Below are 23,542 nucleotides of genomic sequence, written 5' to 3'. Positions count from 1 at the left end.
CCTGAATAATGTGGGGCACAAATTGCTTATGTATATTCTGATGGTGTTATGGGTATCACTTTTTGGTGTGGCTGGGAGCTGGTAAGTGATGAGCTGTAGAAAAAGCACCCCGTGGGCTGGCTGTCCTTCAGTGCCTTGGTGTGCAGGACAGATCATGGGGATTTAGTCCCTTCTCCATGACCCACGTCACAAGCCTTGCACAACAGTTGTGGTTGCATGTATTTGTGCTGTGCATAAAACCCTCCTAAAATTCTCGTAGTTGAGCTACGTAGGTGAATCCAAACCACAGAGTGTCACAGCAGCACTTTTCTCATCAAGTCTCCATTTTACAACAATTTTCAACCTAATGGTGTCTTATCCCAGTGGTAAATCAGTTGGAAATGCTCTTTCTTGAAATTTCCACACAAGAGCTCCTGTTTATCTGTGGCTTTTTGCCTTTGCCCGACAAGAAGAGCGGCTTCCAAGACCGATTTCAGTTTTCTGTTGTCAGTGCCGCACCACAGAGGCGGGAAGCCGCGCAGCCGTTGTGGTGTGCGACATGCTTCCGCTCGTGTGCGCTCTCTCCTGGACTTTTGCCCCTGCGAGCCGACAGGGCCGACAGAGGACGAGGTTCCCCGCACCCCGAACTTTGCCTGCTGCGCAAAATAACCAAGCGGAACGCTGCCACAGTCAGTGCTGGGCCGACGGCCGTCAGAGCGCAGCACGCGGAGCGCTGCCGGGCTGGGGACGCCCCGAGGCACGGCGACCGCGCGGCCTGTCACCTTGCGTGCTTCCCAGCCGGTGGACTGGGCAGCTGTAAACGCTGCAGGCACGCCCAGTGCAGCGGCCATCTCGTGGGGGCGCCGCGCTGCGGGACTACAGCTCCCGGCGTGCCCCGCGGGACGGAGGACTACAGCTCCCGGCGTGCCCCGCGCCGCGCGGCTCCACCATGGCGGCGCCCAGGGCCGGCCGGGCCGCGGACAGCGGCTCGGATTCGGACAGCAGCGGCGGAGCGGCGGCGCGGTTCCGGGAGGCGGCGTGGGACTGCGCGGGGCTGCGGGACGAGACGCGGGGCGGTGAGGACAGTGAGGGCTGCGCCCTGCTTGGCCCCGGGCCTGGCTCTTTCTCACGTTCTCTTTCCTTTGGCAGGTGGATTTACGAAGGATCGGCGCCGGCACAGCCTGAGGTATCGCTCCTGCGGAGCCGCGTGTGGAGGAGACACGAAGCGCGCTGCTTAATGCCTTGCCTTGCCTTGTACCGGAAGGCCTTATTCTGCCGTTGGGATCGGTGCAAGCGTAATCTGCAACAGTGCTCAATTCTGACGAATGAGTAAAGTTATTTTGGAAGTACACTCCCCATCTCTCTAGCAGTAAGGCAGAAGCAATTGGAAACAAATGTCTGCTGGCAGTTTCAGCATGAGTTCAAGTTGTCAGAAATGCCCAAGTTCTGCCCTAATTCTTTCATGCCCCTGCCACGAAAAAATTGATAGTTACACGTGACGAAACTTATTGAAAAAATAGAGGGTTATGCAGAAGGGCAAATAATAATAATGTGATTATAAAGCCAATCATTTATCAGGTGGGAAAGCAACATCTGAGGTAGGTGCCTTACAACAAACCTGTGTAAGCTTGCAGCATTTCTGCAGCCTTAGTTTCAGAAGCTGTTGGCACACAGCTCAGTAACATCTTTTCTCCTGGGGCAGATTTTACATGAATTGTACTCAAGAAGCTCCTGCCAGAGAAGGGATGTCCTGACATCATTTGTTTGCTCCTGCAGCCTATTTCAATGAAAAAAACATCCAATGACTGTCAGGGAGATGTCTGAATAATGTTTAGTTCGCTGTTAGGAGCTAAACTGTTGTGCTGTCTGCTTTGCTTGGCAGTTGTCCCTTATCAACTCAGTATGAATTAGTTACTACAGCGTGGGAGGTTTTAGGGTCCTTATCTCCTGTTTGAGTGAGAGTATGGGATGTTGTTGCTCTTGAAGGAGATGATCATTATTTTATTTTAAACAGGCGTGAGGTGAACGGCCATGATGAGGATGGAAATGAGCTACAGACCACACCAGAGTTCAGAGCACACGTTGCAAAGAAACTGGGAGCAATGCTAGACAGGTATTATTGGCATGTGATACTGAAAAGGCTTGTTCTATGGGTAAAGTACAAAGATGTTTGTGTGTGCTAAAAGCAAGAAATTAAAGAACTGAATGCAACTTGGAGAAATTGTTTTTCTTCTCAATTCCTTCATTTCTGTATTTAATGCAGACTTGCGTTGAACTAACCTGGTTTGTCTGTTGTGTCCCTCTGGTAATGACTTCCTGTGCAGCACTGACAGTCTCCGTTTACTTCAGTTGTAAATGCGTTGTAGGGAGGAAAAAGAAGAGTTTGGCTACCATATAATAATTTAAAGGCAAACATAAGAGCCTTCCTCTCCTGCGCCCTAAAGCTGTATGCAGTTTTGCTGGCAGTATGCACCTGTCTGTGTCTGCTGCCATCTTTATTATGTGTGTAACTATCACCCTGGGAACTCGAATTAAAGTTGGCTGTTAGAAATAAGTCATTCTTGTGGTATGTGTTGCTAAGGAGAGAAGGTATGGTCTGCTCTGAAAGCAGGAAGTTGAAACTTTGCTAAAAAAAAAAAAAAATAATAATAAAATAAATTGTCTTATGACTAATATCTCCTTAGTCTTGCTTCCTTTAAATTTCCAATTTTTGTTCAGTTTGTACAAACCTATCTAAGATCTAACCAGAGCTTTCTGTTTAGTTTCATCACTGTCTTGAAGGATTCATCAGGACCTTCACCAACTTGCTTGCAGCAGTCTGACTGTGGAGATGATGGTGAGCCTTACTCGTAGAGGTTGTGGCTGTTTGCTGATACAGTTAAATAGTAGTGAGATGGATCCCGTCCAGTGCCAGTTGTAGTTCTGTCTCTTTACTGGCCAAAGAACACTTGCAAGGAATCTTATTAGCATCAGAGGAGGTTGTTACTTTGTCATGATTTTTGTGCCCTAGACTGCCAAATGATTGTTTTCAAGTATAGCCATCCATTAACAGCAGCAGACTTTCTTAGGGAGACTGTCATTGATTGCTCTCACTTATTCCATATCTTGGCTAAAATTTATTTCTAAACATGTATCTTAGGTTTTCGCCTCTTCTCCTCCTCTGTCCCAGGAGACTGTGGGCAATCAGAGCATAGCCCTGCCCCAAGGAGGAGGTGGCCACAGAGCTCCAGGTGAGGTGTTGTCAGCTGCTTTGCTCCTGAAGTGCTATTCTAGCCCTCATTTCCATGTTTCAGAGGCAGCAGAAACTCTTCCATGGGACTAGGAAGTTGAGGAGCTTAAGTGGTATATTTTTATGACTGATATTGGAAAACAGCAATTTTCTTTCTTTTCTTTGTTTAATTTTAGGAAATGGAACAATTTTAATACTAACTGTAGGCATTGGAGTCATAGATCCTCTGGCTGCTCATTGGGTGTTCTGATCTTAAATAAGTGTGCTGTCAGTGCTTTGGATGAATTCAAGGCAAGCATGTAACATAATTTCCTTCCCTTTTATTACCTTTCCAGTGACTCAGACAGTGACCAAGAGTGGCAAAAGTACCAGGAGGCTGCTGTGTCAGCAGCAGACATTCTGAAGCAAAGTGCTTTTCCTGCACTGTCCCAGGATTCCAGCCAGAATCTGTGTCAGGGTTATGTAGAGCACAGACAGAAGAAAAAGAAGAAAAAGAAAATTAAGGGAGAGAACAAAACTGGAGAGAAAATAATGGACCCAGCAGAGTGTGACCAGGTCAGCAGAGATTTGCCACGGTTGGTTTCTGCAAATGGACAGCACAAGAGACAGGACAACAGTCATACAGATAACACAGTGTCACCAGGAGCTGTGAAGAAGAAGAAAAAGAAGAAAGAAAGAGAATAAAGATTTTGATCTGCAAATGGGCAGGTGATTGTGATGAATGAAGGATGCTGGAAAAAAACCTAACAGAGTTGCTGCAGATGAGGGAGAACTAATTGGCAAAGCTTTTGTTCTAAAAGCTCCCTGCCCTGAGAGTCTAATTAAAGCTACTTCCTATGCTGTTGGCCTTCCTCTGGGAGGGGAACATTTTTCTCCTAGCACAGCAGTTATCTGTGCTGCTGCTTGTGCAGTCCTAGTGCAAAAGAATTAAATGCTGCACACAGACCAGTGTGGCAGAGGGTTGTAATCGTAGCTGCATTCCTTCTGATCTGTTCTCTAACATCCTGAAAACAAATCTTTTCTCCAGTAGAAAGCATATGATGAATTGGATTTGGTTTACATGGCAACAGTTGGTAACTTCCTTTTCACTTTGATTTGCCTTTGGGAGACTCATTTATCAAAAAGCATCCTGCCAGATGTTAGTCCCTGCCCCCTCCCCCCCCACACACACTTTTTTTCCCCTTTGTGATTATCATAACAATCTGCTGTTGAAACCTGCTGTGTTACTGATCCCTCTGTAGTCCGCATCCCTCCAGGGCCCAAAGATAATGCAGTGAGCTAATTTTGAGGCTGTTAAAAATAAGCAGTTCTGTTGTGTCCTTCAAAATTTCTCTTATAGGGTTTTCTGTGGTCTGAAGGTGGCTTTTCTTTTGATTGGTGATCAATGCTGTGAAATGGTTACAGGGAATCCTTAAATGGCAGTTGCTGAGTGGCAGGCCTTGTTTTGGTTGACTATGACTTTTGTGAAATACAGTGTGTTTTGGTACTTTTTAACGTGGCTCTAAGAATCTGTTTCAGCTCCAGTATTTCAAGGAACAATCTGTTATTTGGATCTGTGCTCTGCATTTGCTGAGCTTCAGTTGGTCTAATTCATTGGCTCTGTTCAGGAGACCTAATGGTTGGATTAGAGAAACCAAAATAGAGAGCTGATGCTCTTCAAACACGGGGAGAAAACAAAATGTTTTCCTTCCTACTGTAAGATCTTTGCTGTTTGTTACTCAAGAAAGCATATTTAGCATCCAAAAGAAATGGAAAGACTAGAAAATTGGCTTGGAAATAATCTGAACATAACCCAAATTATTTGTTGTATGGACAATCAAAGCTTCAGTATGCTGAAGCTAGCACCTAGAATTTCACATGCATGACAGTCTAAACGTTATCTTTTGCCTTGTTTTATCATGTTCTTTGTTTTTGCTTTTCCTGAATGAAAGTTAAATTGATTTGTGAGTAATGCACATGGGAAAACAGGAAACCATCTTTGGATAAAATTCCTTGGAGAACCTGGTACTGAAATTAATTTCTGATGCTTGGTGGTATCCAGAGGAAGCTCTTATAAACACAAACTCTAATGGATGTCTGCAGTACTGAATTTCCCAGGTATGATAACTGAAGAGTTTACTGTTAGGCTTTTTCTTTTTTTTTAATCCTTCCATGTAAGTCTGTTAGTAGACTTGAGCACGCTCTGTTGTCAAGGAGTCTGTCCTATACACAGTAGAAAGGACAGCTCTGTTTCTATCACGATGGCCAACACATGTTAATTTGGGCTTTTCTTATGACGTATCAGTGATATAAAGACTCAGAATAAATAAAGAAGGGGGGAATAATTAGAAGAGGAATTATGTAAGTAGAAAGTTTTCATTTAGTGCAAATAAGGCTTTTAGGCTCCAGGGAAATTATTTTCATTTCAAGAACGACAGAATCTAACCTACAAGGAAGCCAGGAATGAACAGCATTCTGTAGAATCCATCCAAGTTGACATCTTCATAGAGAACTGAGGGAACTACTGTTGTTTGTGGAGCCACAGGGGCCCCTGTGGGTGTTGTGCAGTGTCAGGGACCTGTGGAGAATGCCACCCCTGGGTCACTCAGCAGATCGTGTGAGATGAGAGTTCACGTGGTTAATGCAGAGAGCTGAAGTCTCCTTGCTGCTGTTAAACTTTAATTTCTGCATTTAAAACAAAGCAGAGCTATATATATATATATGTATAAAAATAACCAAGCCATTTCCACCAGGATAGCATGATTTTAGAGTAGGTCATTCTGAACTGAGAATGTTTGGGATTTTGTAGTTAATTAAGCGGTTTACAACTTGCAGTCAGCGATCTCATGCTGACAGGTTTTTGCCAAGCCATTCCTGATTCAGTTTTGTGGGGATTTTCATTGCAGAGTCAGAAGCCAGGTTCTCACTCTTGTCTCCAAGCTGATATTACCTCTTATAATTTCAATGCAGGTTTCCTTACAGCAAAGGAGGAGAGAGCTTTAGAAACGGTGATTCTTTTTTTGGCAGCTCAGTTTTGCTCTTTTCTGCATTGCTTACTTCGGTGTTGGCAGGTTTCTATGGTTCCAAACTAGTGAAGGTGAGCAGAAGTTCCACCTGTATCTTGGCATCACTGCCATATTCCAGTCAGATCTCTGACTTTACAGGATTCCTTCTTCAGCAGCCACAGGGATGTCTGGTCATTCTAGGCTGGCTTCTGGAGTTGGGTTTGGTTTTGGGGTTAATGGATCCTATCAGTGCTAGCATCACTGCTCCATAGCTCCTGCTCTGAGCCTGAGCTGTCTCCTCTGGAGGCAGCTGAATGAGGGGTTTATGAGGCAGTAGGAGCTGCAGGTTGGCTGATCCAGCAACCAGTTCCTTCCAGTGGAAGGCAGTGGTGACAGTGATAGCAAACACGGTTGGGCTTGTGCCTTATGCCTTGGTCCTGGCAGCCTCCCTTCAGGTGGTCTTTGTGTTACTGAGTGGAGGATGCCATCTGTGTGGAGATGAAGGTCTCAATGACGTTATGAGTGGAAGGCAGCAGCTGGCTGTGGCTGTTGGTGGAGTCAGAGCTCTGGTACAGCACCAGGCTGCTGGAGGACACTGTTAAGAGCACAGGTAGAAGTTAAGTACAAATGGTCAGTGCTGTCACCTCCTCACATGTGCACATATTTGCAATATGTGGCTTAAGAGAAAGTGGCTGCTGCTCTTACCAGCAGGGCTTGAGGTGAGGCGAGGGCCAGGCTGAAGGTGCTGGATGGTTGTGTCTTGGTTCTGTAGGTGTATCGCTGGTGCCTGTGATACTGGTGTATGGATCCCAGAGTCTGTGTGGGTTTCTGAGTCAGATGTGAATGCCTGGAGAAAAGAGTTAACAGTGCCTGGTTTCTACATCCCTATTAACAGATGTGGGAGAAAAGGATTAGAAAGAATGAGCAGGTGCTGTTTCCAAGGAGATTAAATCCTTGATGATGCAGTGAGGAGCTTGCTTTAATGCCTTCAGCAAGGCAAGGAGATGAGAGCTGGGATGGCATTGACCAGGCACCCAGAAGCTCTTTGGCAGGCCAGGAGCTCCCAGCAGGCTGGTGCAGCTGCAAGTCTGGGGACACACGTGTGCTAACGGCTGTTACCTGTTTAGTTGGTGTCAGATTGGTCAGGGTGCTGAGATTGGCAGTATCTGTTATCACCATGGTTTGTGGTAAGAGGCCTGTGTGTGTGTATTGGGCCACTTCAGACTTGGGGCCGTAGAGAGCTGCACACAAAAGAAAACAAGATCAGGTGTGTGTGCTGGAGCTTTGCATGAGATTGCTTTGGCTGAGTTTCTCTCCTCGTGTGTGCAGACCTGCTGCCTGTCTCTGAAACACTGGGAATGGAGAGACAGGAAGATAAATGCAAGAGGAAAATAACATCATAAATACAGCCATTAAGTTTCAGAAACAGCAAATGCTCCAGAACAAACTGTTTTGTTTTGTATGAGCAAATGAGTTTGCACTCTTACCGTGAGGGTTTTGTATCTGGGCCATGGTAGCCATAAAGGGGCTCTGATTGATGTGGCTCTGGACTTGCTGCATGAGGGGCTGCTGGTAGGACGGGTGCAGCTGCTGGGAGAACTGGACAGGCTGCAGAGTGGTGAGGCTACTCCCCATGCTGTTTATCACAGGTACACTCTGGGGCTGGGTTGAAGTCAGGCCTGAAAAACAAGGACCGATGACAGCAGTGCTGCATGTTGTGGGAGGAGTGGCTGCTCTGTAACAGGAACCTCTGAAGCAGTCACAGCAGTCCTGTCAGAGTGGTGGGATCCCATTGTGCTGTGCAGGAAATCTGTTTATTAACTGTGATTGTGAGTAGACTTCATGCCTATGAAAATGAAGTGGGTAATGGCAAAAGGAGTAATCCAGACAGGTACTGTGAAGAGCACCTCTGACTTCCCGTGTTTGTTCCTATGGTACTAGTTTGTTCCTACTGTACCAGTACAAATCACCTTCCACTTAAGTGATAACGCAATGTGAATTTCCACTGGCGAGTCCTCAGTCAGAAGTGAACTCAGAGCATCATCTCAATGTCTTTCCTTTATTATTTATTTTTTTATATTAATTTGTAGACAACAGATGATGATGCTGTGGCTGCCCAGCTGCACAGAATGAAGTTTAAGCTCATTTTGTTTGGGCTGCCAAATTATAGAATTTGAACCAGTGAGAAAGAAGCCAAAGGTTTCACTCAGCAGTACTCATTTCTGTCTGTACCACATTCCTAGGTATATAGGGTGTGTTCCTATACTCTGTTCATCAGGCCTCTCTAGCACTGAGGGAATGTTAACACTTCGGAAATCTCTTTGAATTCTTCTTGGCTTGCACAGAATTGGAATCGGTATCATAATCTTGGATATAAATTGGGATGTGGAAATTATTTCATAGTTGTCCCTGTGGGACAAACAGGACCTCTGTCTTCCTGAGAAGAAAGAGTAAGAAGAGAGTACACATTTTATTTTTCTTTCCCTAATGAGATGTACTTTGGCAGTAGGTTTTTCCTGGAGTGAAAAGAAATCTGATCTCAGTCCAGAAAAACTGGTGAGGTAAAAAAAACAAAGAAAGTATTTAAAGAAAGAAGTGATGACTGCACATGTTTCTTGCAGGAAGTAGAACAGGATGTTTTGTCTTTCAGGCACTGTGAGTGTGCTTAAATTTCCTTAACTTGAAGTTGGCATTATGTTTATATTTGGGAAGATGCACAGTAGTAGGAAAAAAACCTTTGGCATAGGAATAGGCTGCAGAATCCCTTGCTCTTAAGACTTGGGTTTCTGTGTAACTGGATTCTAGCACAAGTAAGGAATGTCTGTCCCTTGATTTCAGAGGTAAGTAGTGCAGTTGTGGCAGTTTCCCCAGGTGCATGCTAGTGCCAAATTAGTGCTTTTATCTCTGAGTGCAAGGGAGGTAATTCCATGTAGCTCTGTACCAAAGTCCTGATGAGCAGAGTCCCTAGAGAAAGCAACCGAACACAGTGCTCACCTATCACAAGGGTGGAGCCGCCGGTGTTGGTGAATGCTGGCGCTAGGGAGGAGGGCTCACCAGCTCCGATTGCCATAACGCCGGGCAGCGATGCCATGATGAGGTTCTGAGTTTGCTGGCCCAGTGCATGGGGGTTTTGCTCTAGGCTGTGCAGGGCAGTCAGGGTGCTGACGGGGGGGAGGGTTCCTCCGGGAGCTGAGATCTGTGTGAAAGAAGGACTGTGAAAAAGCCACCTGCAGCAGGGTGAGTGTGGTGAGGCCAAAGCTGTCACCAACTTCTGCCTGCATACCCTTGACCCCATTGCTAACTAGAAAGACTTCACCTTTGCTTGTCTGTAGTCTTCCTGTTTTCTCATGCTCATCAATTAACTAGCAAAGGTCAGGTGTTGAAATACAAAGAGGAAATCCTTGCTCTTATAGTTCCTTCATAGTTAAAGACTGTAAGGGTTGTACAAACACAGATGAGGTTAAGTCCCATAAGTCTCACTGCCCTCTCTTTGAGGGGAAAGTTTGTCCTCTTCTTCACAACTGAGGGAGGAAGACTGTGCCCAGAGAAATTGGGAAGCTCAGTACAGAATCCAGGAGTTCCTCTTTCCTGGATCACCCTTTCCTCTTAGAAGCACCAATAATTTCTCTTCCTCTCAGCAAATGTCTTTTTGTGGCCAGTGAGTTTTCAGACTGAGACTTTAAAGGACTTGCTTTAATCTTTCCTTAATGATTTTTCATGTAAAGTATTTTCTTCAGGCTACACTAACAGTTTCCTGCTGTTAGAGAGGAAGCTTATCTGTAGGACAGAACAAATTCTGTGCTTGGCTGTCTTGCTGATTTAGGCTGTGACCTCGAGTCAACAAGAAATCTGATAACTAGACTGCTTTCTTGACCTCTGAAATGAAGCACATCACCTCTCTCTGTGCTCTGTTTTGAGCTTGCATGGCCCTTTAGAGATCTGTAGCCGAGATGTTGTGGAACAGCAAAAAGGCACTCAAATAATGTGACTGATAGAGAAATGTCAGTGATTTATACTATACTTTTTCATTCCCCTTCAGAAAAAAAATCTGTAAGGACTCTTTAGTAAGACCAGGCACCAACAGGTTAAACAGTGGGACAGTAGAAGACATCTTTAGAAGATTTTCAGCATCTCATGAAACACTTTTTCTTCAAGAAGGAAACAGAAAACCTGCAAAGTGAGTGAGTGACTGCAGAGACTCACTCATACTAATTTGTAGTGAAATTAGCTTTGGTTTGGGCCAATATTCACCAATGCAAACTTCTGACAACTGATTCCCTAGTAGCAAGGGAACATGTGCAAACTGAAGGTGACCACTCATGTTGCCCTAATGCTTAATTGCTAGTTAAGTGGAAAGAGTTATTGTTAAAATACCAAAACTCTCAGAAGGAAACTTGCTTTGAGGAAGGTAGATTGCCACAGTGTAGGTAGATTGTCTCAGTGAAGTGTCTGGTCTCTGATCTGTTAATCTCATTGGTGTCTGATCAACTATTCTGAGATGTGCAGAGGTCAAAGAGGTGATGAGTGTGACTGGAAAGGGAGGTGAGGGAAGAGCCTCCTGGGAGGAAGGAAATCAAATCATCATACTTCGAGCTCTGTTCTTTTGTTGTTGGTTGTTCTGTTTGTTTTTCTACAATAGATTGTTTAGGTTAGTATTAAAGAAACGGCTGTGCTTTCTTGTCCTAATGCCTACCCTCCCATGAGTCTGAAGTGCTTGGGTATCCCAAGAGTTCTCATATTACAAAGTCAATGCAAGGTGGCTGTCCTGTACCTGTAATAAGATTGAAAGGGCATTCTAGGGAATACGATTTCTGAAGTCTATCCTGTGACCACCCTCTAGTCACCAGTACTTCAGTAAGCATCACTTACCAGCTTGGTGTCTGTGCTCAGTAGGTTCTGGCTAGGCTCCAGCCCAGGGGGAGAAACCTGATGCAGGATGGTTTGGGTGGTCACCATGGAGCTGTTCCCGTGGTGATTGCTGCTGGAGGACTCTGCCTCGCTGGCTGGCTGCTGGTTGTACCTCACTCCTGCATCACAAGGGGGGAAGCTATGTTAAAACTGACAAACTTCACCAAGTGCTAAACTCAGTTTCATTTGTAGGCATTTGTCTCTAGGCATTCAGGTCAAGATGGGGAAATGAGAATAGGCATTGTCATTGATTTGCCCTGGTTTTCCTCTGTAACTTGGCCAACTGCTTCCTCAAGTGCTGACTTGGAGGTACAGCTGTGTGCCCTGCAGGGAGCAGGTGTGGATCACTGGACACCACTCCCTTGGATATGGCTGGAGACAGTCTCAGAGAGTTCCCACAGTGAGAGCCGTTACCACCTCTGGCCTACGAAGCTGAAAAAGCTGCTGTTCTTGGGTATAAATTTATTTTTCTTGATGTATATATATTTTAATTATTATTCCCCTTTGGATTTGCCTCTTACAGGGGCAGGCTGGACTTGGGAGATAGTGTTACTGACTGAATTTGGGCAAGTTTGCTGGTCTCCCTTTCAGATCTCCCTCTGGTTGTTTCTTACCATGAACTTTGGTGGGTGAGAGAGCAGGAGGTGGCTGAAGGGAGGAAGAGTTGTGAGGAGTTAGAGGGGGAGCAGAGGTGGGCTGTGGCCCAGTGAAGTTGTCCATGGCCAGTTTGTGCCGGAAAGCCTCCTCCTTCCTGCGGTTGGCAAACCAGTTGTAAACTCGCACCTCGGTCACCAGGTTTGAGCCCAGTCCCTGGGCCTGAGATGGGGAAACGCCTCTCTGAATACACTCTGCTCTGTTAGGAGAAAGCACAAGAAGAGTTTTGCTGACTCTGCCTTTGTCAAAGGCATGGAGTAAGTGTGCAGCCCCAAAGTGACTGGCGTTACACAGCACAAGGAAGGATCCTGCAGGGTATAGCAAGACACAGGGCGTTACTGCATCCTTAGCAAACAGGGAATGCTCAGTTGTGGCACTTCATTCAAATGTGGCTGTTGACACCAGCCTGCCTCTCACGGGCCTTAGATGCAGGGACCCTGCTCAGCTTCTTCAGAGCCAGGCACCCATCTTTACCTGTTGCACTCTTCTACCAGTGCTTCTCTCTCTTCTTTGCTGGGGTTCTTCTGCCTCTCATAGGCTTGGAACAGGATCTGTTGTGAGGCAGGACCCCATTTAAAGCGGTTTCTCCGTCCCTTCTTGGTGGGCAGATCATCTCCCATGGGCTCCTCTGTCAAGATTCCTTGACCAGCATGTGTGAATTCTGCAGGCACAAAAGGGCGAGGAAGTTTGCTTTCTGGAAGCATTTTCAGTAGTTCCATCTGTTTTGCTGCACAGCAGGCCCAGCAGAGCTTACTCTTAGAGGAAAAAGTCATACAAAACAGAGGGCTGAATCTAGATGGGGTAGAAATAAAGTTCCAAAATCTCCTAAAAGAGTTAAGATGTTCCTAGCAGGAATGTGCTGACCTACTCCTTCTCTTACATGCTTTGTATCTCAGCTCCCACCTTGGAGAAGTGAGAACAGATGTGGGAGACTTGAGAGTAAGCATGACTGGAGTCCTGCTCTCCAGAACAATCCAGAGGCTGACTGTCTTGTTTTACTTGCAACTTATGAGCACAAAGTTAAGTGATAAGATTCCAGGCAGACTCTTGAATATAGAAGTGCATGCTGCAGAGATGGGTTGCCAGTGGGCCTTTATAGAGAGACGACCTGGAGTATGAAGTGATAGCTAACAGTGGTTTATTAAAGTACAATAGCTTGCTGCTTTTTGCAGCTAGGGGAGCTGCTGCTTTAGCTGAAAATGGTACCAGTCCAGTGCTCAGGCAGAAATGCCTGAGAAATATCTGTGATGTGGCAGGTACACCATTTCAGTCTGAGGATGGATATCAAACTCCAAGGGCAAATGAATAATGTTAGCTTGCATCTCTTTAGCAAAGTGATGGGTGGAGTTGGGAAACTTCAGTCTGCTTTGTGCCGTTAGGTTCACCTTACTGAATACTGACAAGGATTTCTCTAAGCTTGCTGCCAGAAATGGGTTTTCCTTCATTTTATTCCTTGATAGAAACAGGCAGTCAGGATTAGTGAGGGAGAGCAGAAGTTGTTAATGGGATTAGAGACTGGAGAACAATTGCTGCTGTACTTACGCTGGGCCACCTCTCGCTGCTTGCGGACGTACCAGGTGTAGAGGGCTGCCCTTTTCTGGGTCTTCATGGGAGTGCCCTTGTTGAGGTGCTGTGAGAGGTGAGATTGGTTCAGACCAGTAGTGTCCACCACCTCGCGCTGAGGGATGTTGTGCTGTTGGAGGTAGGATTTCACCATCTTTGCTACCCGCCAGGGATCCTCTCTGGAAGGAGCAGAAAACACTTCTCAGGAGAGCTGTCTGTAACACCTGTGCTCAGCAAACCTGCATTCCAGGCAGGTGCACTGGTGCTTCCCCAGATGCAGCTTGCTTATCACTCAGCACCGTGGCATTTGGTGAGGCAAGAGTGCTAAGTGGCTGGAGAAGGGAGAGCTGTTCTCGCTGCGGCCCAGAAATATGGTGGGAAAGGTGTAGCTAGCTTCCTTTAAACAGATCTCTCTAGACACTTTGGTCTCCCTTGAGAGGGAATCTGTTGATTCTAGCCTTTGACTGTTGAGGGAATTTTGTGGCTGCAGTCTTTGCCATCTGTGCTTATTTTTATACAAGGCTTTGCCCTGTTCTGTTTAGGCAGTGGTCATCTGTAAATGATAGAAAGTGCTGCCAAGTGACACAGACAAGGGATGTATGTACCTTTCTGCTGGGAAGTAGTAAAGCATTTTTTGCTGCTAGTGAATAATGCTATGAGGAGAGAAGTGACATTGGATCTCAGCATACATGTGGCTATGTTATGACTACAGATATCTGTTTTTCAGAGTTGACAACTATCTAGCCATTCTCCACTTACTTGCCTTTTCTTCTCCATCCTCTTTCTTAAAGGCCTAAGTTCTTGGGATAGATGTAATTCATATTTCCAAGACAGATTCACAGTGTTAGTAGGCTGAGCCTAGCTCATGCCCTAAGTCTTGTCAGGGATGAGAAACATGGCAGTGATTCAGGAAATGAAAACAGGCTTTCATCATGCTGTCACAGGACAGCTATCCATGTAATATGTATTCACCAAGCAATCTGGGATTATGGTTTTGTGCATCAGCTTTGCATTACATGAATGCACTGATTAACATCTAGATCCACTCAGACTCCTACGTGTTATAAAGAACAGGCAACCTATTAATTCCTCCTATTGCCACCCTCCTTTGGGGTAACAGCAGAGGGAAAACTTGAAGCTAATCTGATTTGGGATTTTACAGTGAATGTGTATCTCTGATTAAGACCTCTAATTAGAATATCCACGACCGTTCTTAAGGAGGCATTCAGTGCCAGGTTGGATGGGGCCCTGACCTAGTGGGTACCCTGCCTGCAAGCAGGGGAGTTAGAGCTGGATGGTTTTTAAGGTCCCTTCCAACCTGAGGCATTCTATGAATCTGTGAAAATAGAGAATATGACTTTGACCGTGACTTCTTTGTGTTCGTCAGTTTCACTGAGGCTGAAAATCACAGTAAAACTAGAGAGATGGGAAAACAGGAAGTGTGGAACCAGTCAGCTCAGGAGCCTCCCTGTGGAAAAGATTTTGGTTCAGTTTTAATAAAGCATCCTTCCGCGTTTTGAGTGCAGGATGGCTGGTGGAGAAGGTTTGAATGCTGTCAGAATACAGTGGTGTTGCATCTAACACCAGCATCAAAGGAACAACAGAGATGAAAAAGGTATTCCTAATATTGTGGACATATTTTGTTGTGAGAACACGGAGTTCTGAGCAACTGGCAACAGCTGTGCTGTTCATGGCTCTGTTGATTCAGTAGGTTGCCAGAGGCTGCCAAGTGATAAGCAGGACAAAGTCCACACCTGTTCTGTCCGTGCAAATACTCTTATCTCTGTTCCCCTCGCAGCCAGTGGCTGGGTAGTCCAAGGAGCAAGCTCTGCTGCAGCTGAAGTATGGCAGAAATGGGATTGGTTACAGCTCTCTGAAGAATCTGTTTTCTTAAAACAGGACCATTTCCTTCTCCTTTATGATGGTACACTTGCATATAGAGGCTTTTATCTTCTACTCTATTCCCTTAACCATCTTCATCTTTCAGAATCCTCAAATTGGATTGAATTTACAAAGCTTTTCCATCTTCAGTATCTTTCCTCCCTCTGTGTGATAGTCTAGCCAGTACATGTGCCTTGAGTCTGTTACACAAGAAGAGAAACTTGTAATCTCTTCCCTTAGATCTGAGCTCTGGCTCAGATGAGGAAAGGAGGGACTGTATCGTTATTGATGGAAACCACTGTTACATATTGATTTCCTTCCTGCAGGCTGACGGTGAGTCACTTCTGTCTCCCCTGTCAAGATCCTTGCTTCTTTGTGGTAGGAACAAAGCGGGAAGAATCTGAGTCTCTTTTTTCACAGTAGTTCAAAGCCTTGTACTTTCTTTTCAGTTTGTTTTGTTTTGAGACAAAGCAGAGTGAATTCTGCAGGAAAAACTTATCACAGTATAATTTCATCAGATAGTTGTATGTAATCCAGGCTACTCTCTACACCATCAAAGCATAGGCTGTAATATCAGTGCAGTGATTTATTTTGGCCCTGGACTACATCACAAAACAAGCAGTGGCAGCTGCTCAGCTGAACCCTCAAATGAGCTGTTGCCCAAATACTCAGTTCCACCTGCAGAGTCTGCATTGTTGTCACACAGCAGATCATAAGGTGAAACCTTAATTCCTTCACTAGTGGTAGGACTGTCACTGACAGTCAGTTTTCCTGTTGTGTAGGTGCACTAAAATCTCACATCCACAGTTAGAACTGTAGAACTGGGTCTGCCTTGCTCAAGCTCCCTTCTACCTGCAAACCTATTTTCTGCTTTTTATCTTCATTCCTGATAGAAAATACCTCCCCATCCCAATTTTTGTTTTGAAGGTATTCCTTCCCACATAGTGTTCACTTCCCAAGCCTTGCTGTCCTACTTTCAGCTTCTTCCTGCTTCTGAGCATAGCCCCTCTCCCTGACTCATCTCAGATGCAGGGACCTGGGTCTTCTCTCCATTCCAGCCTCCCATTTTCTTAGTTTTGAGGTCACTTTTTAAGGGCGTTTTCACCTCCCTTTTGTTACCTGAACAATAAGTAACCCAGGTAGTTAGTTATAAACTCAAAGGGAACAAGAGGCTGGTTGATAATTTATAGCAACATCTCAAATTTAAATGGAAAGTAAATATCAAGTTGTTAGCATTAAAGAAAACCCATTCCAGAGAGCTGGAGATGTAACATTCAGAGGACATTCTCCTTCCTTCACTCTTTTGACTTTTCCTTCTTTTTCCTTTGTTCCCCTCTTTCCCCTCTTCTTCCTCATTTTTTTTCCTATTTCTCCTTTCCTTCTTTCTTGTTTTCAGATTCTCAGGAAAGAGAATCCTTTACGGGTTCTCAATTGCTGCTTTGGACCAGAGTGCACTTAAGCAGAGGTTCAGAGCTGTGAAGTTCTCAGGACCATCCTCTGTCCCTTTCCTCTGGAGCCTGCTAGACAACCCTCACTGATGCCAGTGCACACCTGGAGCTGGGCTGGGCAGGGAGCAGGGAAGGTAAGACCGCCGGCAGGGTTCCTTTCATTGAACTTGGCCTGCTTCACCTCATCTTGGTTTATATGTGGAAATGAAAGGGGTGTGGCAGCTTCATCTCAGTGTTCCCCAGTTGCAGCTATTGAAAGACAGTTTACATGAGGAAGATACTGACTTTTTATCATCACACTTTGTTTTCTTTTCCTCAAGGAAAGCATGCTTTTGACCCTGCCTCTGGTGGAAATGTGCTGCTTATCTCAATTTCTCTCTTTCCTAATGGGATTTCACTCCTTGCCCTACAGGTGAATTGCTGCTATACCTCTCACCATTTTCTGGACGTGTAGTAACATGATCTGTCCCCTCTCCCAAGGACACCTCTCTCTTGCCTTCTGCTGTAGGTAATACCAGGCCATCCTTTCTCTCTGTAGGATGATCTAGAAGGAATGTTGTTGCTCAAATTGCAATTCATGGAAGATTAGTTTAGGGATGAAATGATAAAATGTAAATTCCTCACTAGAAAACCTTTAGTCTGAACTGCTTTTATCACAAAATAAAGGGACAAAATGTTGTAGCTGTCCTTAGGATCACGCATTTGTGTGGATGTCTCTTGTCTAACTCCGTTTATTCAGTTTCATTCAGTGCTTCTAAAACTATGTTTTCAGCTTCAGTGGTCCTGTGAGGATGTGTTTGGGCTCTTGGTGCTGTCACTTTTCCTTCCATCTCCTGGAAAGCCTAGCAATGGACTCCTGCTGATACTGCTTAATGAGCAATACCTGCAGTAACCACAAAGACTTTCTTGTATTGCCTATAGCTGCCCACTGGTCAATCTCTGTTAAAATGTGGTCTACAGTATTAGACCAGGAATTGTTAGCCTGAAGAAACTTCTATCTAAAGGCAAAAGAGCCTCCATCTGGTTTCTCATTGTGAAATCCTTATGCAGATGCTGAAATAGATAGCTTTGCAATCATTTAAGCTCTACTGGGAAAACCTGGCCTTGGCGATTTCTTGTCTTCCTTCCTTTTATTCACAGCTAGAAGAATAATTTCTATTATAGAGTAATTCCTATTACACATTCTTCCGACGTGTCTGTAATTAGAATATAATTTTAAGGACATTACCTTTTGGCATCTGTTAATGGAAAGGTTTAATTTTAAAAACAAAGTTTTAGTAGGCAACAACTGCTTAGACATTATCAAACCCTGATGTTGGTTCAGATAGCTTGAATAGATTGCCAGGTATAAAATTGCTTTAAATATATTTACTTAGATCTTTGATCAGCAATGTGATACTTGACAATTCAGGCTTCCTAGTGTTATCACTTTACCTTGAATAACTGTGAGCCATTATATTCCTCCATAAGTGCACTTACTTTTTGGCTGAAACTGGGACTTCTGGTGCCCTTCCCACTGACCCGAACACAGATGTGCATTGCTCTGTCCTGTGGTACTGGGGACTGATGAACAAAAGCTCTGAGGTTCAGAAAAAGCTTTGCTATTTAAGACCCAGGGTAAGGTTTAGGAGATCCTGAGTCTTGCCTATCCTTTTCTCTACCCTGTTAGGGTTTTAGGTAAGTCACAGAATCTCTGTAGAAGGGGAATACTACTCAACTGACTTTCTGCAGAGAGATGTGAGAATGTTGGCCAGAAAACATTAATGTCATAAATTTGCAAGGGAAGTAAATCTTGTGTTGAGCCTGGTAATAAGCTCAGGAAAAAAAGCCAGTAGCAAGCACCTGGGAAGGAAGAGATGGACCAGAAATCATACTGAAGTGAGGATGACAGGAAGGAATTCCCTCCACCCGTGAGCCTGTTCTCAGATCACAGGAGATGGCACTTAAGTCCTGTTTCACCCATTCATTAAAGAAAATGGGACAAAGCCAGGTGCTCCTCTTCAACTTCCATGGTCTCCATTGCGGAGAGATACCTGATCGGAAGTTAATGATCAAAAAGCTTATCAGGGGCTTTTCATCTATAAATTTATAAGACAAAAGAGAAATAATAAAGCCATTGGATAATTAGTAACTAGCCAGGGCCCGCCCGGTGCCACTGGTCTCAAACTACCCCAAGACCTGTACACAGACTCAGGGAGACGAGAAGGAGACAAGGATGAGGGGAAGGATATGCATGGAAGGGAGAGAAAAATTAGCCAGGAAGACATCAAAAGGGGAGGACTGGCAGCGGGGACAAAACTGGGGGGAAAAGAGGGAATAGGTCAAAAGAATGAGGGAAAGAAAGGTAAGGGGAACAAAGTAGGCTGAAAGATGTAACAGAGCTGGAAGAGAAGAAAGAGAATCTGGCCCCAAAAGAAGACTGAATTATTGGGAGTGTTTTCCCCAACCAGGTAAGAGCTGATCCAGTGAATTTACTTCAGTTGGATGCAGCAGAGTCACTAGCTCCCAGTCCTCCATCTTCCATCTCCTGAGTATTTATGGTGAATGTTAACTTTGACCTGCTGTTTTTTCTGGCTCTGGCCTTTCTGGTGGGATTTGATGTTCTGCTTCTTGTTGTTATCTTAAATATTAATTTTGTTTGCATGTGAAGAGGAGAGACCGAAATGCCTGAGAAATTCTCTAACTGGGTTTTAGTTTTACTGAAGATTTTAGTGCATGGTGTTGCTATGCTTTGGGTCTTTCAGCTTGAGATTTCAGAATGTCTACCCCCAAAACAGGTGGGCCAGACTCTGCTTCTGGAGTGCTAGATAGCTTGGATAGATCTGATCCTCACTGGGCAAATCTCTTTGCTTGCCTACAGAAATACTGCCCCATGAAGAATCCCAAATGGTAACCCCAGTGACTGTTTCTCTGTTGTAAGGCTTATCGGTTAGGGAGCTCTGCTTGTTGATTTTCAACATGCAAGTACGCAAAGGCGAAATAGTGTGGCAGTAAAACCTGCAATTGTTGCTGCATATGTACTTTATAGTTGTGACAGACAGTGGATGGTAGAAGCACACTGTGTCCTACCTTGGTTTTAACCTCTGCAGGTATTTGATTTGTGCTCTTTCTACGAGAGACAGGAAAACTGAGCACTCGTGGGAATGAGAAGTTCCCTTGGTTTGTCTTTGTCCATTGATACATCAGAGAGCAGTAAAATTAAAAATATTTATCTCCTTAAAATTAGCAGGAAAACATCACAACTTCACAACAAACACACTGGCTAATGTGATACCAGTTAAGAGTGTGACCTGATCTTACTTTTTCTTTCCTTGATTGAAATTTTGAATCCTATAAAAGCATGAATAGCAGAAACTAATGTTTAGTCAGAGATGCAGTTTATCCAGCCCATGAACTGTTCTCAAGCCTGATGGTACAAGCGTTTCAAACTCTTAATCAGGCTCCATGGCTCTCTTTATGCGTTTGAAGTGAGATTAAAAGAGAGAGTTTGAGCATCTGTAAGAATATGGGGAGTGTTCTGGGGGGCTTGTCTGGGCGTGGATGGGAACTGCAGCTAGTTCAGTTGGGAATATGCTGAGCAGAAGGGGTAAGGAAAAGAGGTTTAGCGGGAGAATACAAGAAAGAGCAGCAAAGAGGAGCAGCAAATCTTTCCTTACTGTAATAGTCTTTCCACCACAGCCTTCTGGTGAGCAGCCTCCTCAGGGCTCAAGTTTTCCAGCTCCTTCATTATTGGAGGGGTAAATTCCTCCCCGTCATCAGAGGTTTCATCTTCCGATAACCTGGCTTCCCCCATTCCGTTGGGGAGATTGGGGATTTCGGGGCAGGACTCCCCTTTCTCTGTCTGCAGGGCATTGATAGCGTGCTGACTTTCACTCTGGAGCATGTAGGGTTCGGCTTCGCTCAGTGCCTTGATCAGGGTCTCCTTGGTTAGCCCCGACTCCAGCAGCGCTCCCAGCAGCTCCACTTGAAGATGGCTCAGCTTTGAGACCATGGTCCTCAGGCTGACGTCTCTTGGGTTTGAGTTCCACGTTATCCTGATTCCAGCTTCCCTACACCATGTTCCCGAGGTAACACGCCCGACTGTCAGCAGCGGGCACAGCGCAGCCTCCCGCCTTTACACCCCCCCCAAAAAAAAACAAAATACAAAATTGGGCCACTTCAGACCCCCCACGACTGTCCTGAGCCAGTGCTGATAAAGGGACCCTTGGCTATCTGTTTACATTGGTAAATTCTCCAAGGTTCATATTTATCTGTGTGCTTAGCAAGTTACTGAACTTTGGACTTCAGCACTGCAGCAGCAGTTCACAAAGTGCAGAGGGAGAGAAAGCAGGGGGAGGGGGAAAGGGAGGGAAGCAGAGAGAGGAAAATGAAGGGATAGAAGGTCTGCCAGCATGGAAAAGTAAGCCGTGGAAAGACTACTCGGAGAATGGGAGTGGAAACACAGGGCTTACTTTTGGGCCCATTCATTTTAGAGAAGGAAGAGCGAGAAGTACCCACAAGGAAGAGGTGCACTCGCTGCTGTTTGAAGGTTGCAGAGCCTACTCTGGGCTCTGCTTATGGTGGAGCTGAGGCACTCTCAACCCCTTCGGGGGCTTTGGGCTGACAGAGAGCTGCTTTGGGCTGAGAAAATGCTGCCTTGGCAGTTTCATTTGCCTTTGTGCAGCCCTCCAGTAGAGATGAATGACCACTGGGTTGATACGAGCATTCCCAAGACTCGCAGGATGTTCTGGAGCTCCAGCTGACTTCTGTGGCAGAGCATTGAGTGTTAAATGCTTTTTTTGCTTCTGCCTTTGGCTTGCTGGGTATCTTAATATGAAAACATCAGCACCGCCATTAGAGCTTGCTACGTTTATTGCTGAACTGTTGAGAAAAAGTGCTGTAGCCATATAATTCAGGTACTACTTGCCCACGTGGTTCGAGTACATGGTAAGGACTAGCCCTGGGTGCTGGCACTTGCTGAGAGTCCCAATCTGCAGTTGCCCTACTTTTGGGAAGTGCTCTGAGCAGCTTTGGCTCCCATTATCACCTACATCTTGATACCAACCCTGATCTGATGTTCTACTCCCACCTGTTGTTTGAATCCTGAAAACATGCTCTGTAACTTCACTGGAATCATTTAGTGCAGTTCTCAGGGAATCTTTTTTATGTGATGTTCTCCAGTCTGAAAATATGTGAATGACTTTATCCATTTTGAGTGGTTAAATTAGGAAATAACTTGGTGTGGACATAATGGTGCGCAACCATCTTGTAAATGTGGTATTCTTCTTCTTATGTGATCGACAGGTGGACTGAAAGCTGTTGTTTCAGTGGAAATTTCCTGTGGGCAGCCACTTGCCTTGTTTTATATTGCTTCTGTCATGCCCAAGTGAAGGGGGGAGCCTAATAGAGCTGTCTCAAGCAACTAGTCCTCTCAGACAGTGCTGCAGAATGGCCTGGACCCCTGTTTTTCCTTCATGAGCAACATCAGCCATGCTCTCAAGGCACCTGTGACAGAGGTGCCAAGTCAGCAGCTGAAGGACAGAGCCTTTTCGGATCGGACCCCATTCTCCCTCTAGGCACAGCAAGCTGTGGTTGGGTTGCTGGTCTGACCTTTCCACCAGGACTGATGCTAACTGTCATCTTTTGTTTCAGATGGCATCTAGACCCAGGGAACCACCTGCTCCCCTTGCTGCAGCATGTTAAAACAGCTCGGATGTTTATTGCAATACTAAAACAGCATTTAAGAAGTGGTGAGATTTGAGACTGTCCTATCAATGTTTTGATACAATCTGTGTGCTGATTGCCACCCTAGTAGACGTGCCAACAATACTGGCCATCAGTAGTAATTGTGCACTGCAATTACAGTGTCCAACCACAATACATTGTTTATTCATGATGCATCCTTATAATTTAAGGTTTTTGTGAGTGAGGACAACAGATGAAGAGCCCCCTGCAATGAATGACAGAGGAGATTCTGTCATACAACATTACTTATTTTATCTTTTTCTGTTGTGTGGTGATTTCTTTTACTTAAACTGAAACGGACACCGTTATCACTGTTCTTATTTAAAAGATTGCCTGGTCTGAGTTTGGTAAATGTACATGCTTGGTTGTATGCTTTGGGGGTGGGGGACACACAACCCCGAGCTCAGACAAAACCATCAGTCTGCCAAGGGAACTGAAGAAAACATAGCAACAAATGACCTGCCTGTATTGTGTGGTGTCAGGGATTCCTTATGCACCCAGAAGCCTTGCTTCTCATACCCTGCAGACCTCCAGGGCAGAGACTTTTAAAACAGCCTGACTTGAAAACAGTGTGATTTAAAGACAAATGAATGTCTGTTTGTAGGTTGAGACCTCACTGAATGCTACAACTGGATGCCATGTGGAGAATCCTGAGTTGAATATGGAAACTATTCCAGTACTGGAAAGGAGGTAAGTCTTCCCTACCACTTAAGTCTAAAGGGCTAACCTAAAGAGAAGTCCATTCTGAACTGTAGGTACCTAAACAACAAACAAAACAAGAAAGAAAGAAACATTCTTTAAACTTCTACATCATCACCTTTGCCTTTGATATAACCTAACAGACCATGTTAGTGAATGGTTTGAGACTCTCTTCACTATGTCAGGTTCTCCAGTGCATGAAAACTAGTTATCTTTATAGAGTTTCTTGAAGTTTCAAATTACAAGTAATCAGGCTGTGCACTTGGGGAAACAGGAAGGAGACCACTGCCATGTATTTTCTAGCACTCCTATTTTGTGCACTGACACAACAGATTGCAATATGGTATTTCTCAGTTTTTTTTTTCCATTTCCCTAACATGCTATTGGGAGGTGTGAGGTATTAAGGATAGCAGAGGCCAAGGTGGGAAGCTGCAAAGCTTTAAGGCTGGATTAGAGTTGTAGTAGCAGAGCAG

General features: G+C 45.0%; 3 protein-coding genes across 3 annotated transcripts in view; 2 read left to right on the top strand and 1 right to left on the bottom strand.

Annotated features, from left to right (window-relative positions):
- Nucleotides 1–925: 925 nt before the first annotated feature.
- Nucleotides 926–4,749, top strand: CUNH12orf43 (chromosome unknown C12orf43 homolog). The gene is made up of 6 exons (XM_065738896.1): nt 926–1,055; nt 1,129–1,165; nt 1,994–2,092; nt 2,742–2,815; nt 3,119–3,209; nt 3,544–4,749. The coding sequence occupies exons 1-6, from the start codon at nt 929–931 to the stop codon at nt 3,890–3,892; spliced, it is 777 nt and encodes a 258-aa protein (XP_065594968.1). The 5' UTR covers nt 926–928; the 3' UTR covers nt 3,893–4,749.
- Nucleotides 4,750–5,355: 606 nt separating this feature from the next.
- HNF1A (HNF1 homeobox A) lies at nt 5,356–20,854 on the bottom strand. Its single transcript, XM_065738847.1, has 10 exons — nt 20,303–20,854; nt 13,297–13,496; nt 12,229–12,415; nt 11,715–11,953; nt 11,062–11,219; nt 9,187–9,388; nt 7,680–7,871; nt 7,312–7,433; nt 6,898–7,039; nt 5,356–6,787 (listed from the first exon to the last, which is right to left on the bottom strand). The coding sequence occupies exons 1-10, from the start codon at nt 20,635–20,637 to the stop codon at nt 6,660–6,662; spliced, it is 1,905 nt and encodes a 634-aa protein (XP_065594919.1). The 5' UTR covers nt 20,638–20,854; the 3' UTR covers nt 5,356–6,659.
- SPPL3 (signal peptide peptidase like 3) overlaps nt 17,342–23,542 on the top strand; it is a 53,177-nt gene continuing 46,976 nt past the window's right edge. Inside the window, exons 1-3 of the mRNA XM_065738848.1 lie at nt 17,342–19,096; nt 22,278–22,375; nt 22,975–23,060. Of these exons, the coding sequence (XP_065594920.1) occupies nt 23,032–23,060 (29 nt within the window). The 5' untranslated portion in view covers nt 17,342–19,096; nt 22,278–22,375; nt 22,975–23,031. The remainder of the gene's footprint in view (nt 19,097–22,277; nt 22,376–22,974; nt 23,061–23,542) is intronic.

The sequence above is a fragment of the Cyrtonyx montezumae genome, unplaced genomic scaffold (genome assembly GCF_038088225.1).
Source record: "Cyrtonyx montezumae isolate F1298 unplaced genomic scaffold, pur_monq_1.0 scaffold_23, whole genome shotgun sequence".
Classification (NCBI taxonomy): Eukaryota; Metazoa; Chordata; class Aves; order Galliformes; family Odontophoridae; genus Cyrtonyx; species Cyrtonyx montezumae.
Note: the sequence above shows the minus strand (reverse complement) of the source record. Positions and strands in the feature narration are given on the sequence as shown.

What these genes read in the sequence shown, in the direction of transcription:
- HNF1A (XM_065738847.1), bottom strand. Translation starts at nt 20,637, where the DNA reads ATGGTCTCAAAGCTGAGCCATCTTCAAGTGGAGCTGCTGGGAGCGCTG. An exon ending in TGAGCACAGACACCAAGCTG is followed by an intron (nt 9,389 to 11,061) that starts GTAAGTGATGCT and finishes TCTTTCACACAG; the next exon opens with ATCTCAGCTCCCGGAGGAAC. An exon ending in CCTCACCTCAAGCCCTGCTG is followed by an intron (nt 6,788 to 6,897) that starts GTAAGAGCAGCA and finishes TGCTCTTAACAG; the next exon opens with TGTCCTCCAGCAGCCTGGTG.
- CUNH12orf43 (XM_065738896.1), top strand. Translation starts at nt 929, where the DNA reads ATGGCGGCGCCCAGGGCCGGCCGGGCCGCGGACAGCGGCTCGGATTCG. An exon ending in CTGGGAGCAATGCTAGACAG is followed by an intron (nt 2,093 to 2,741) that starts GTATTATTGGCA and finishes CTTTCTGTTTAG; the next exon opens with TTTCATCACTGTCTTGAAGG. An exon ending in GTCTGACTGTGGAGATGATG is followed by an intron (nt 2,816 to 3,118) that starts GTGAGCCTTACT and finishes CATGTATCTTAG; the next exon opens with GTTTTCGCCTCTTCTCCTCC.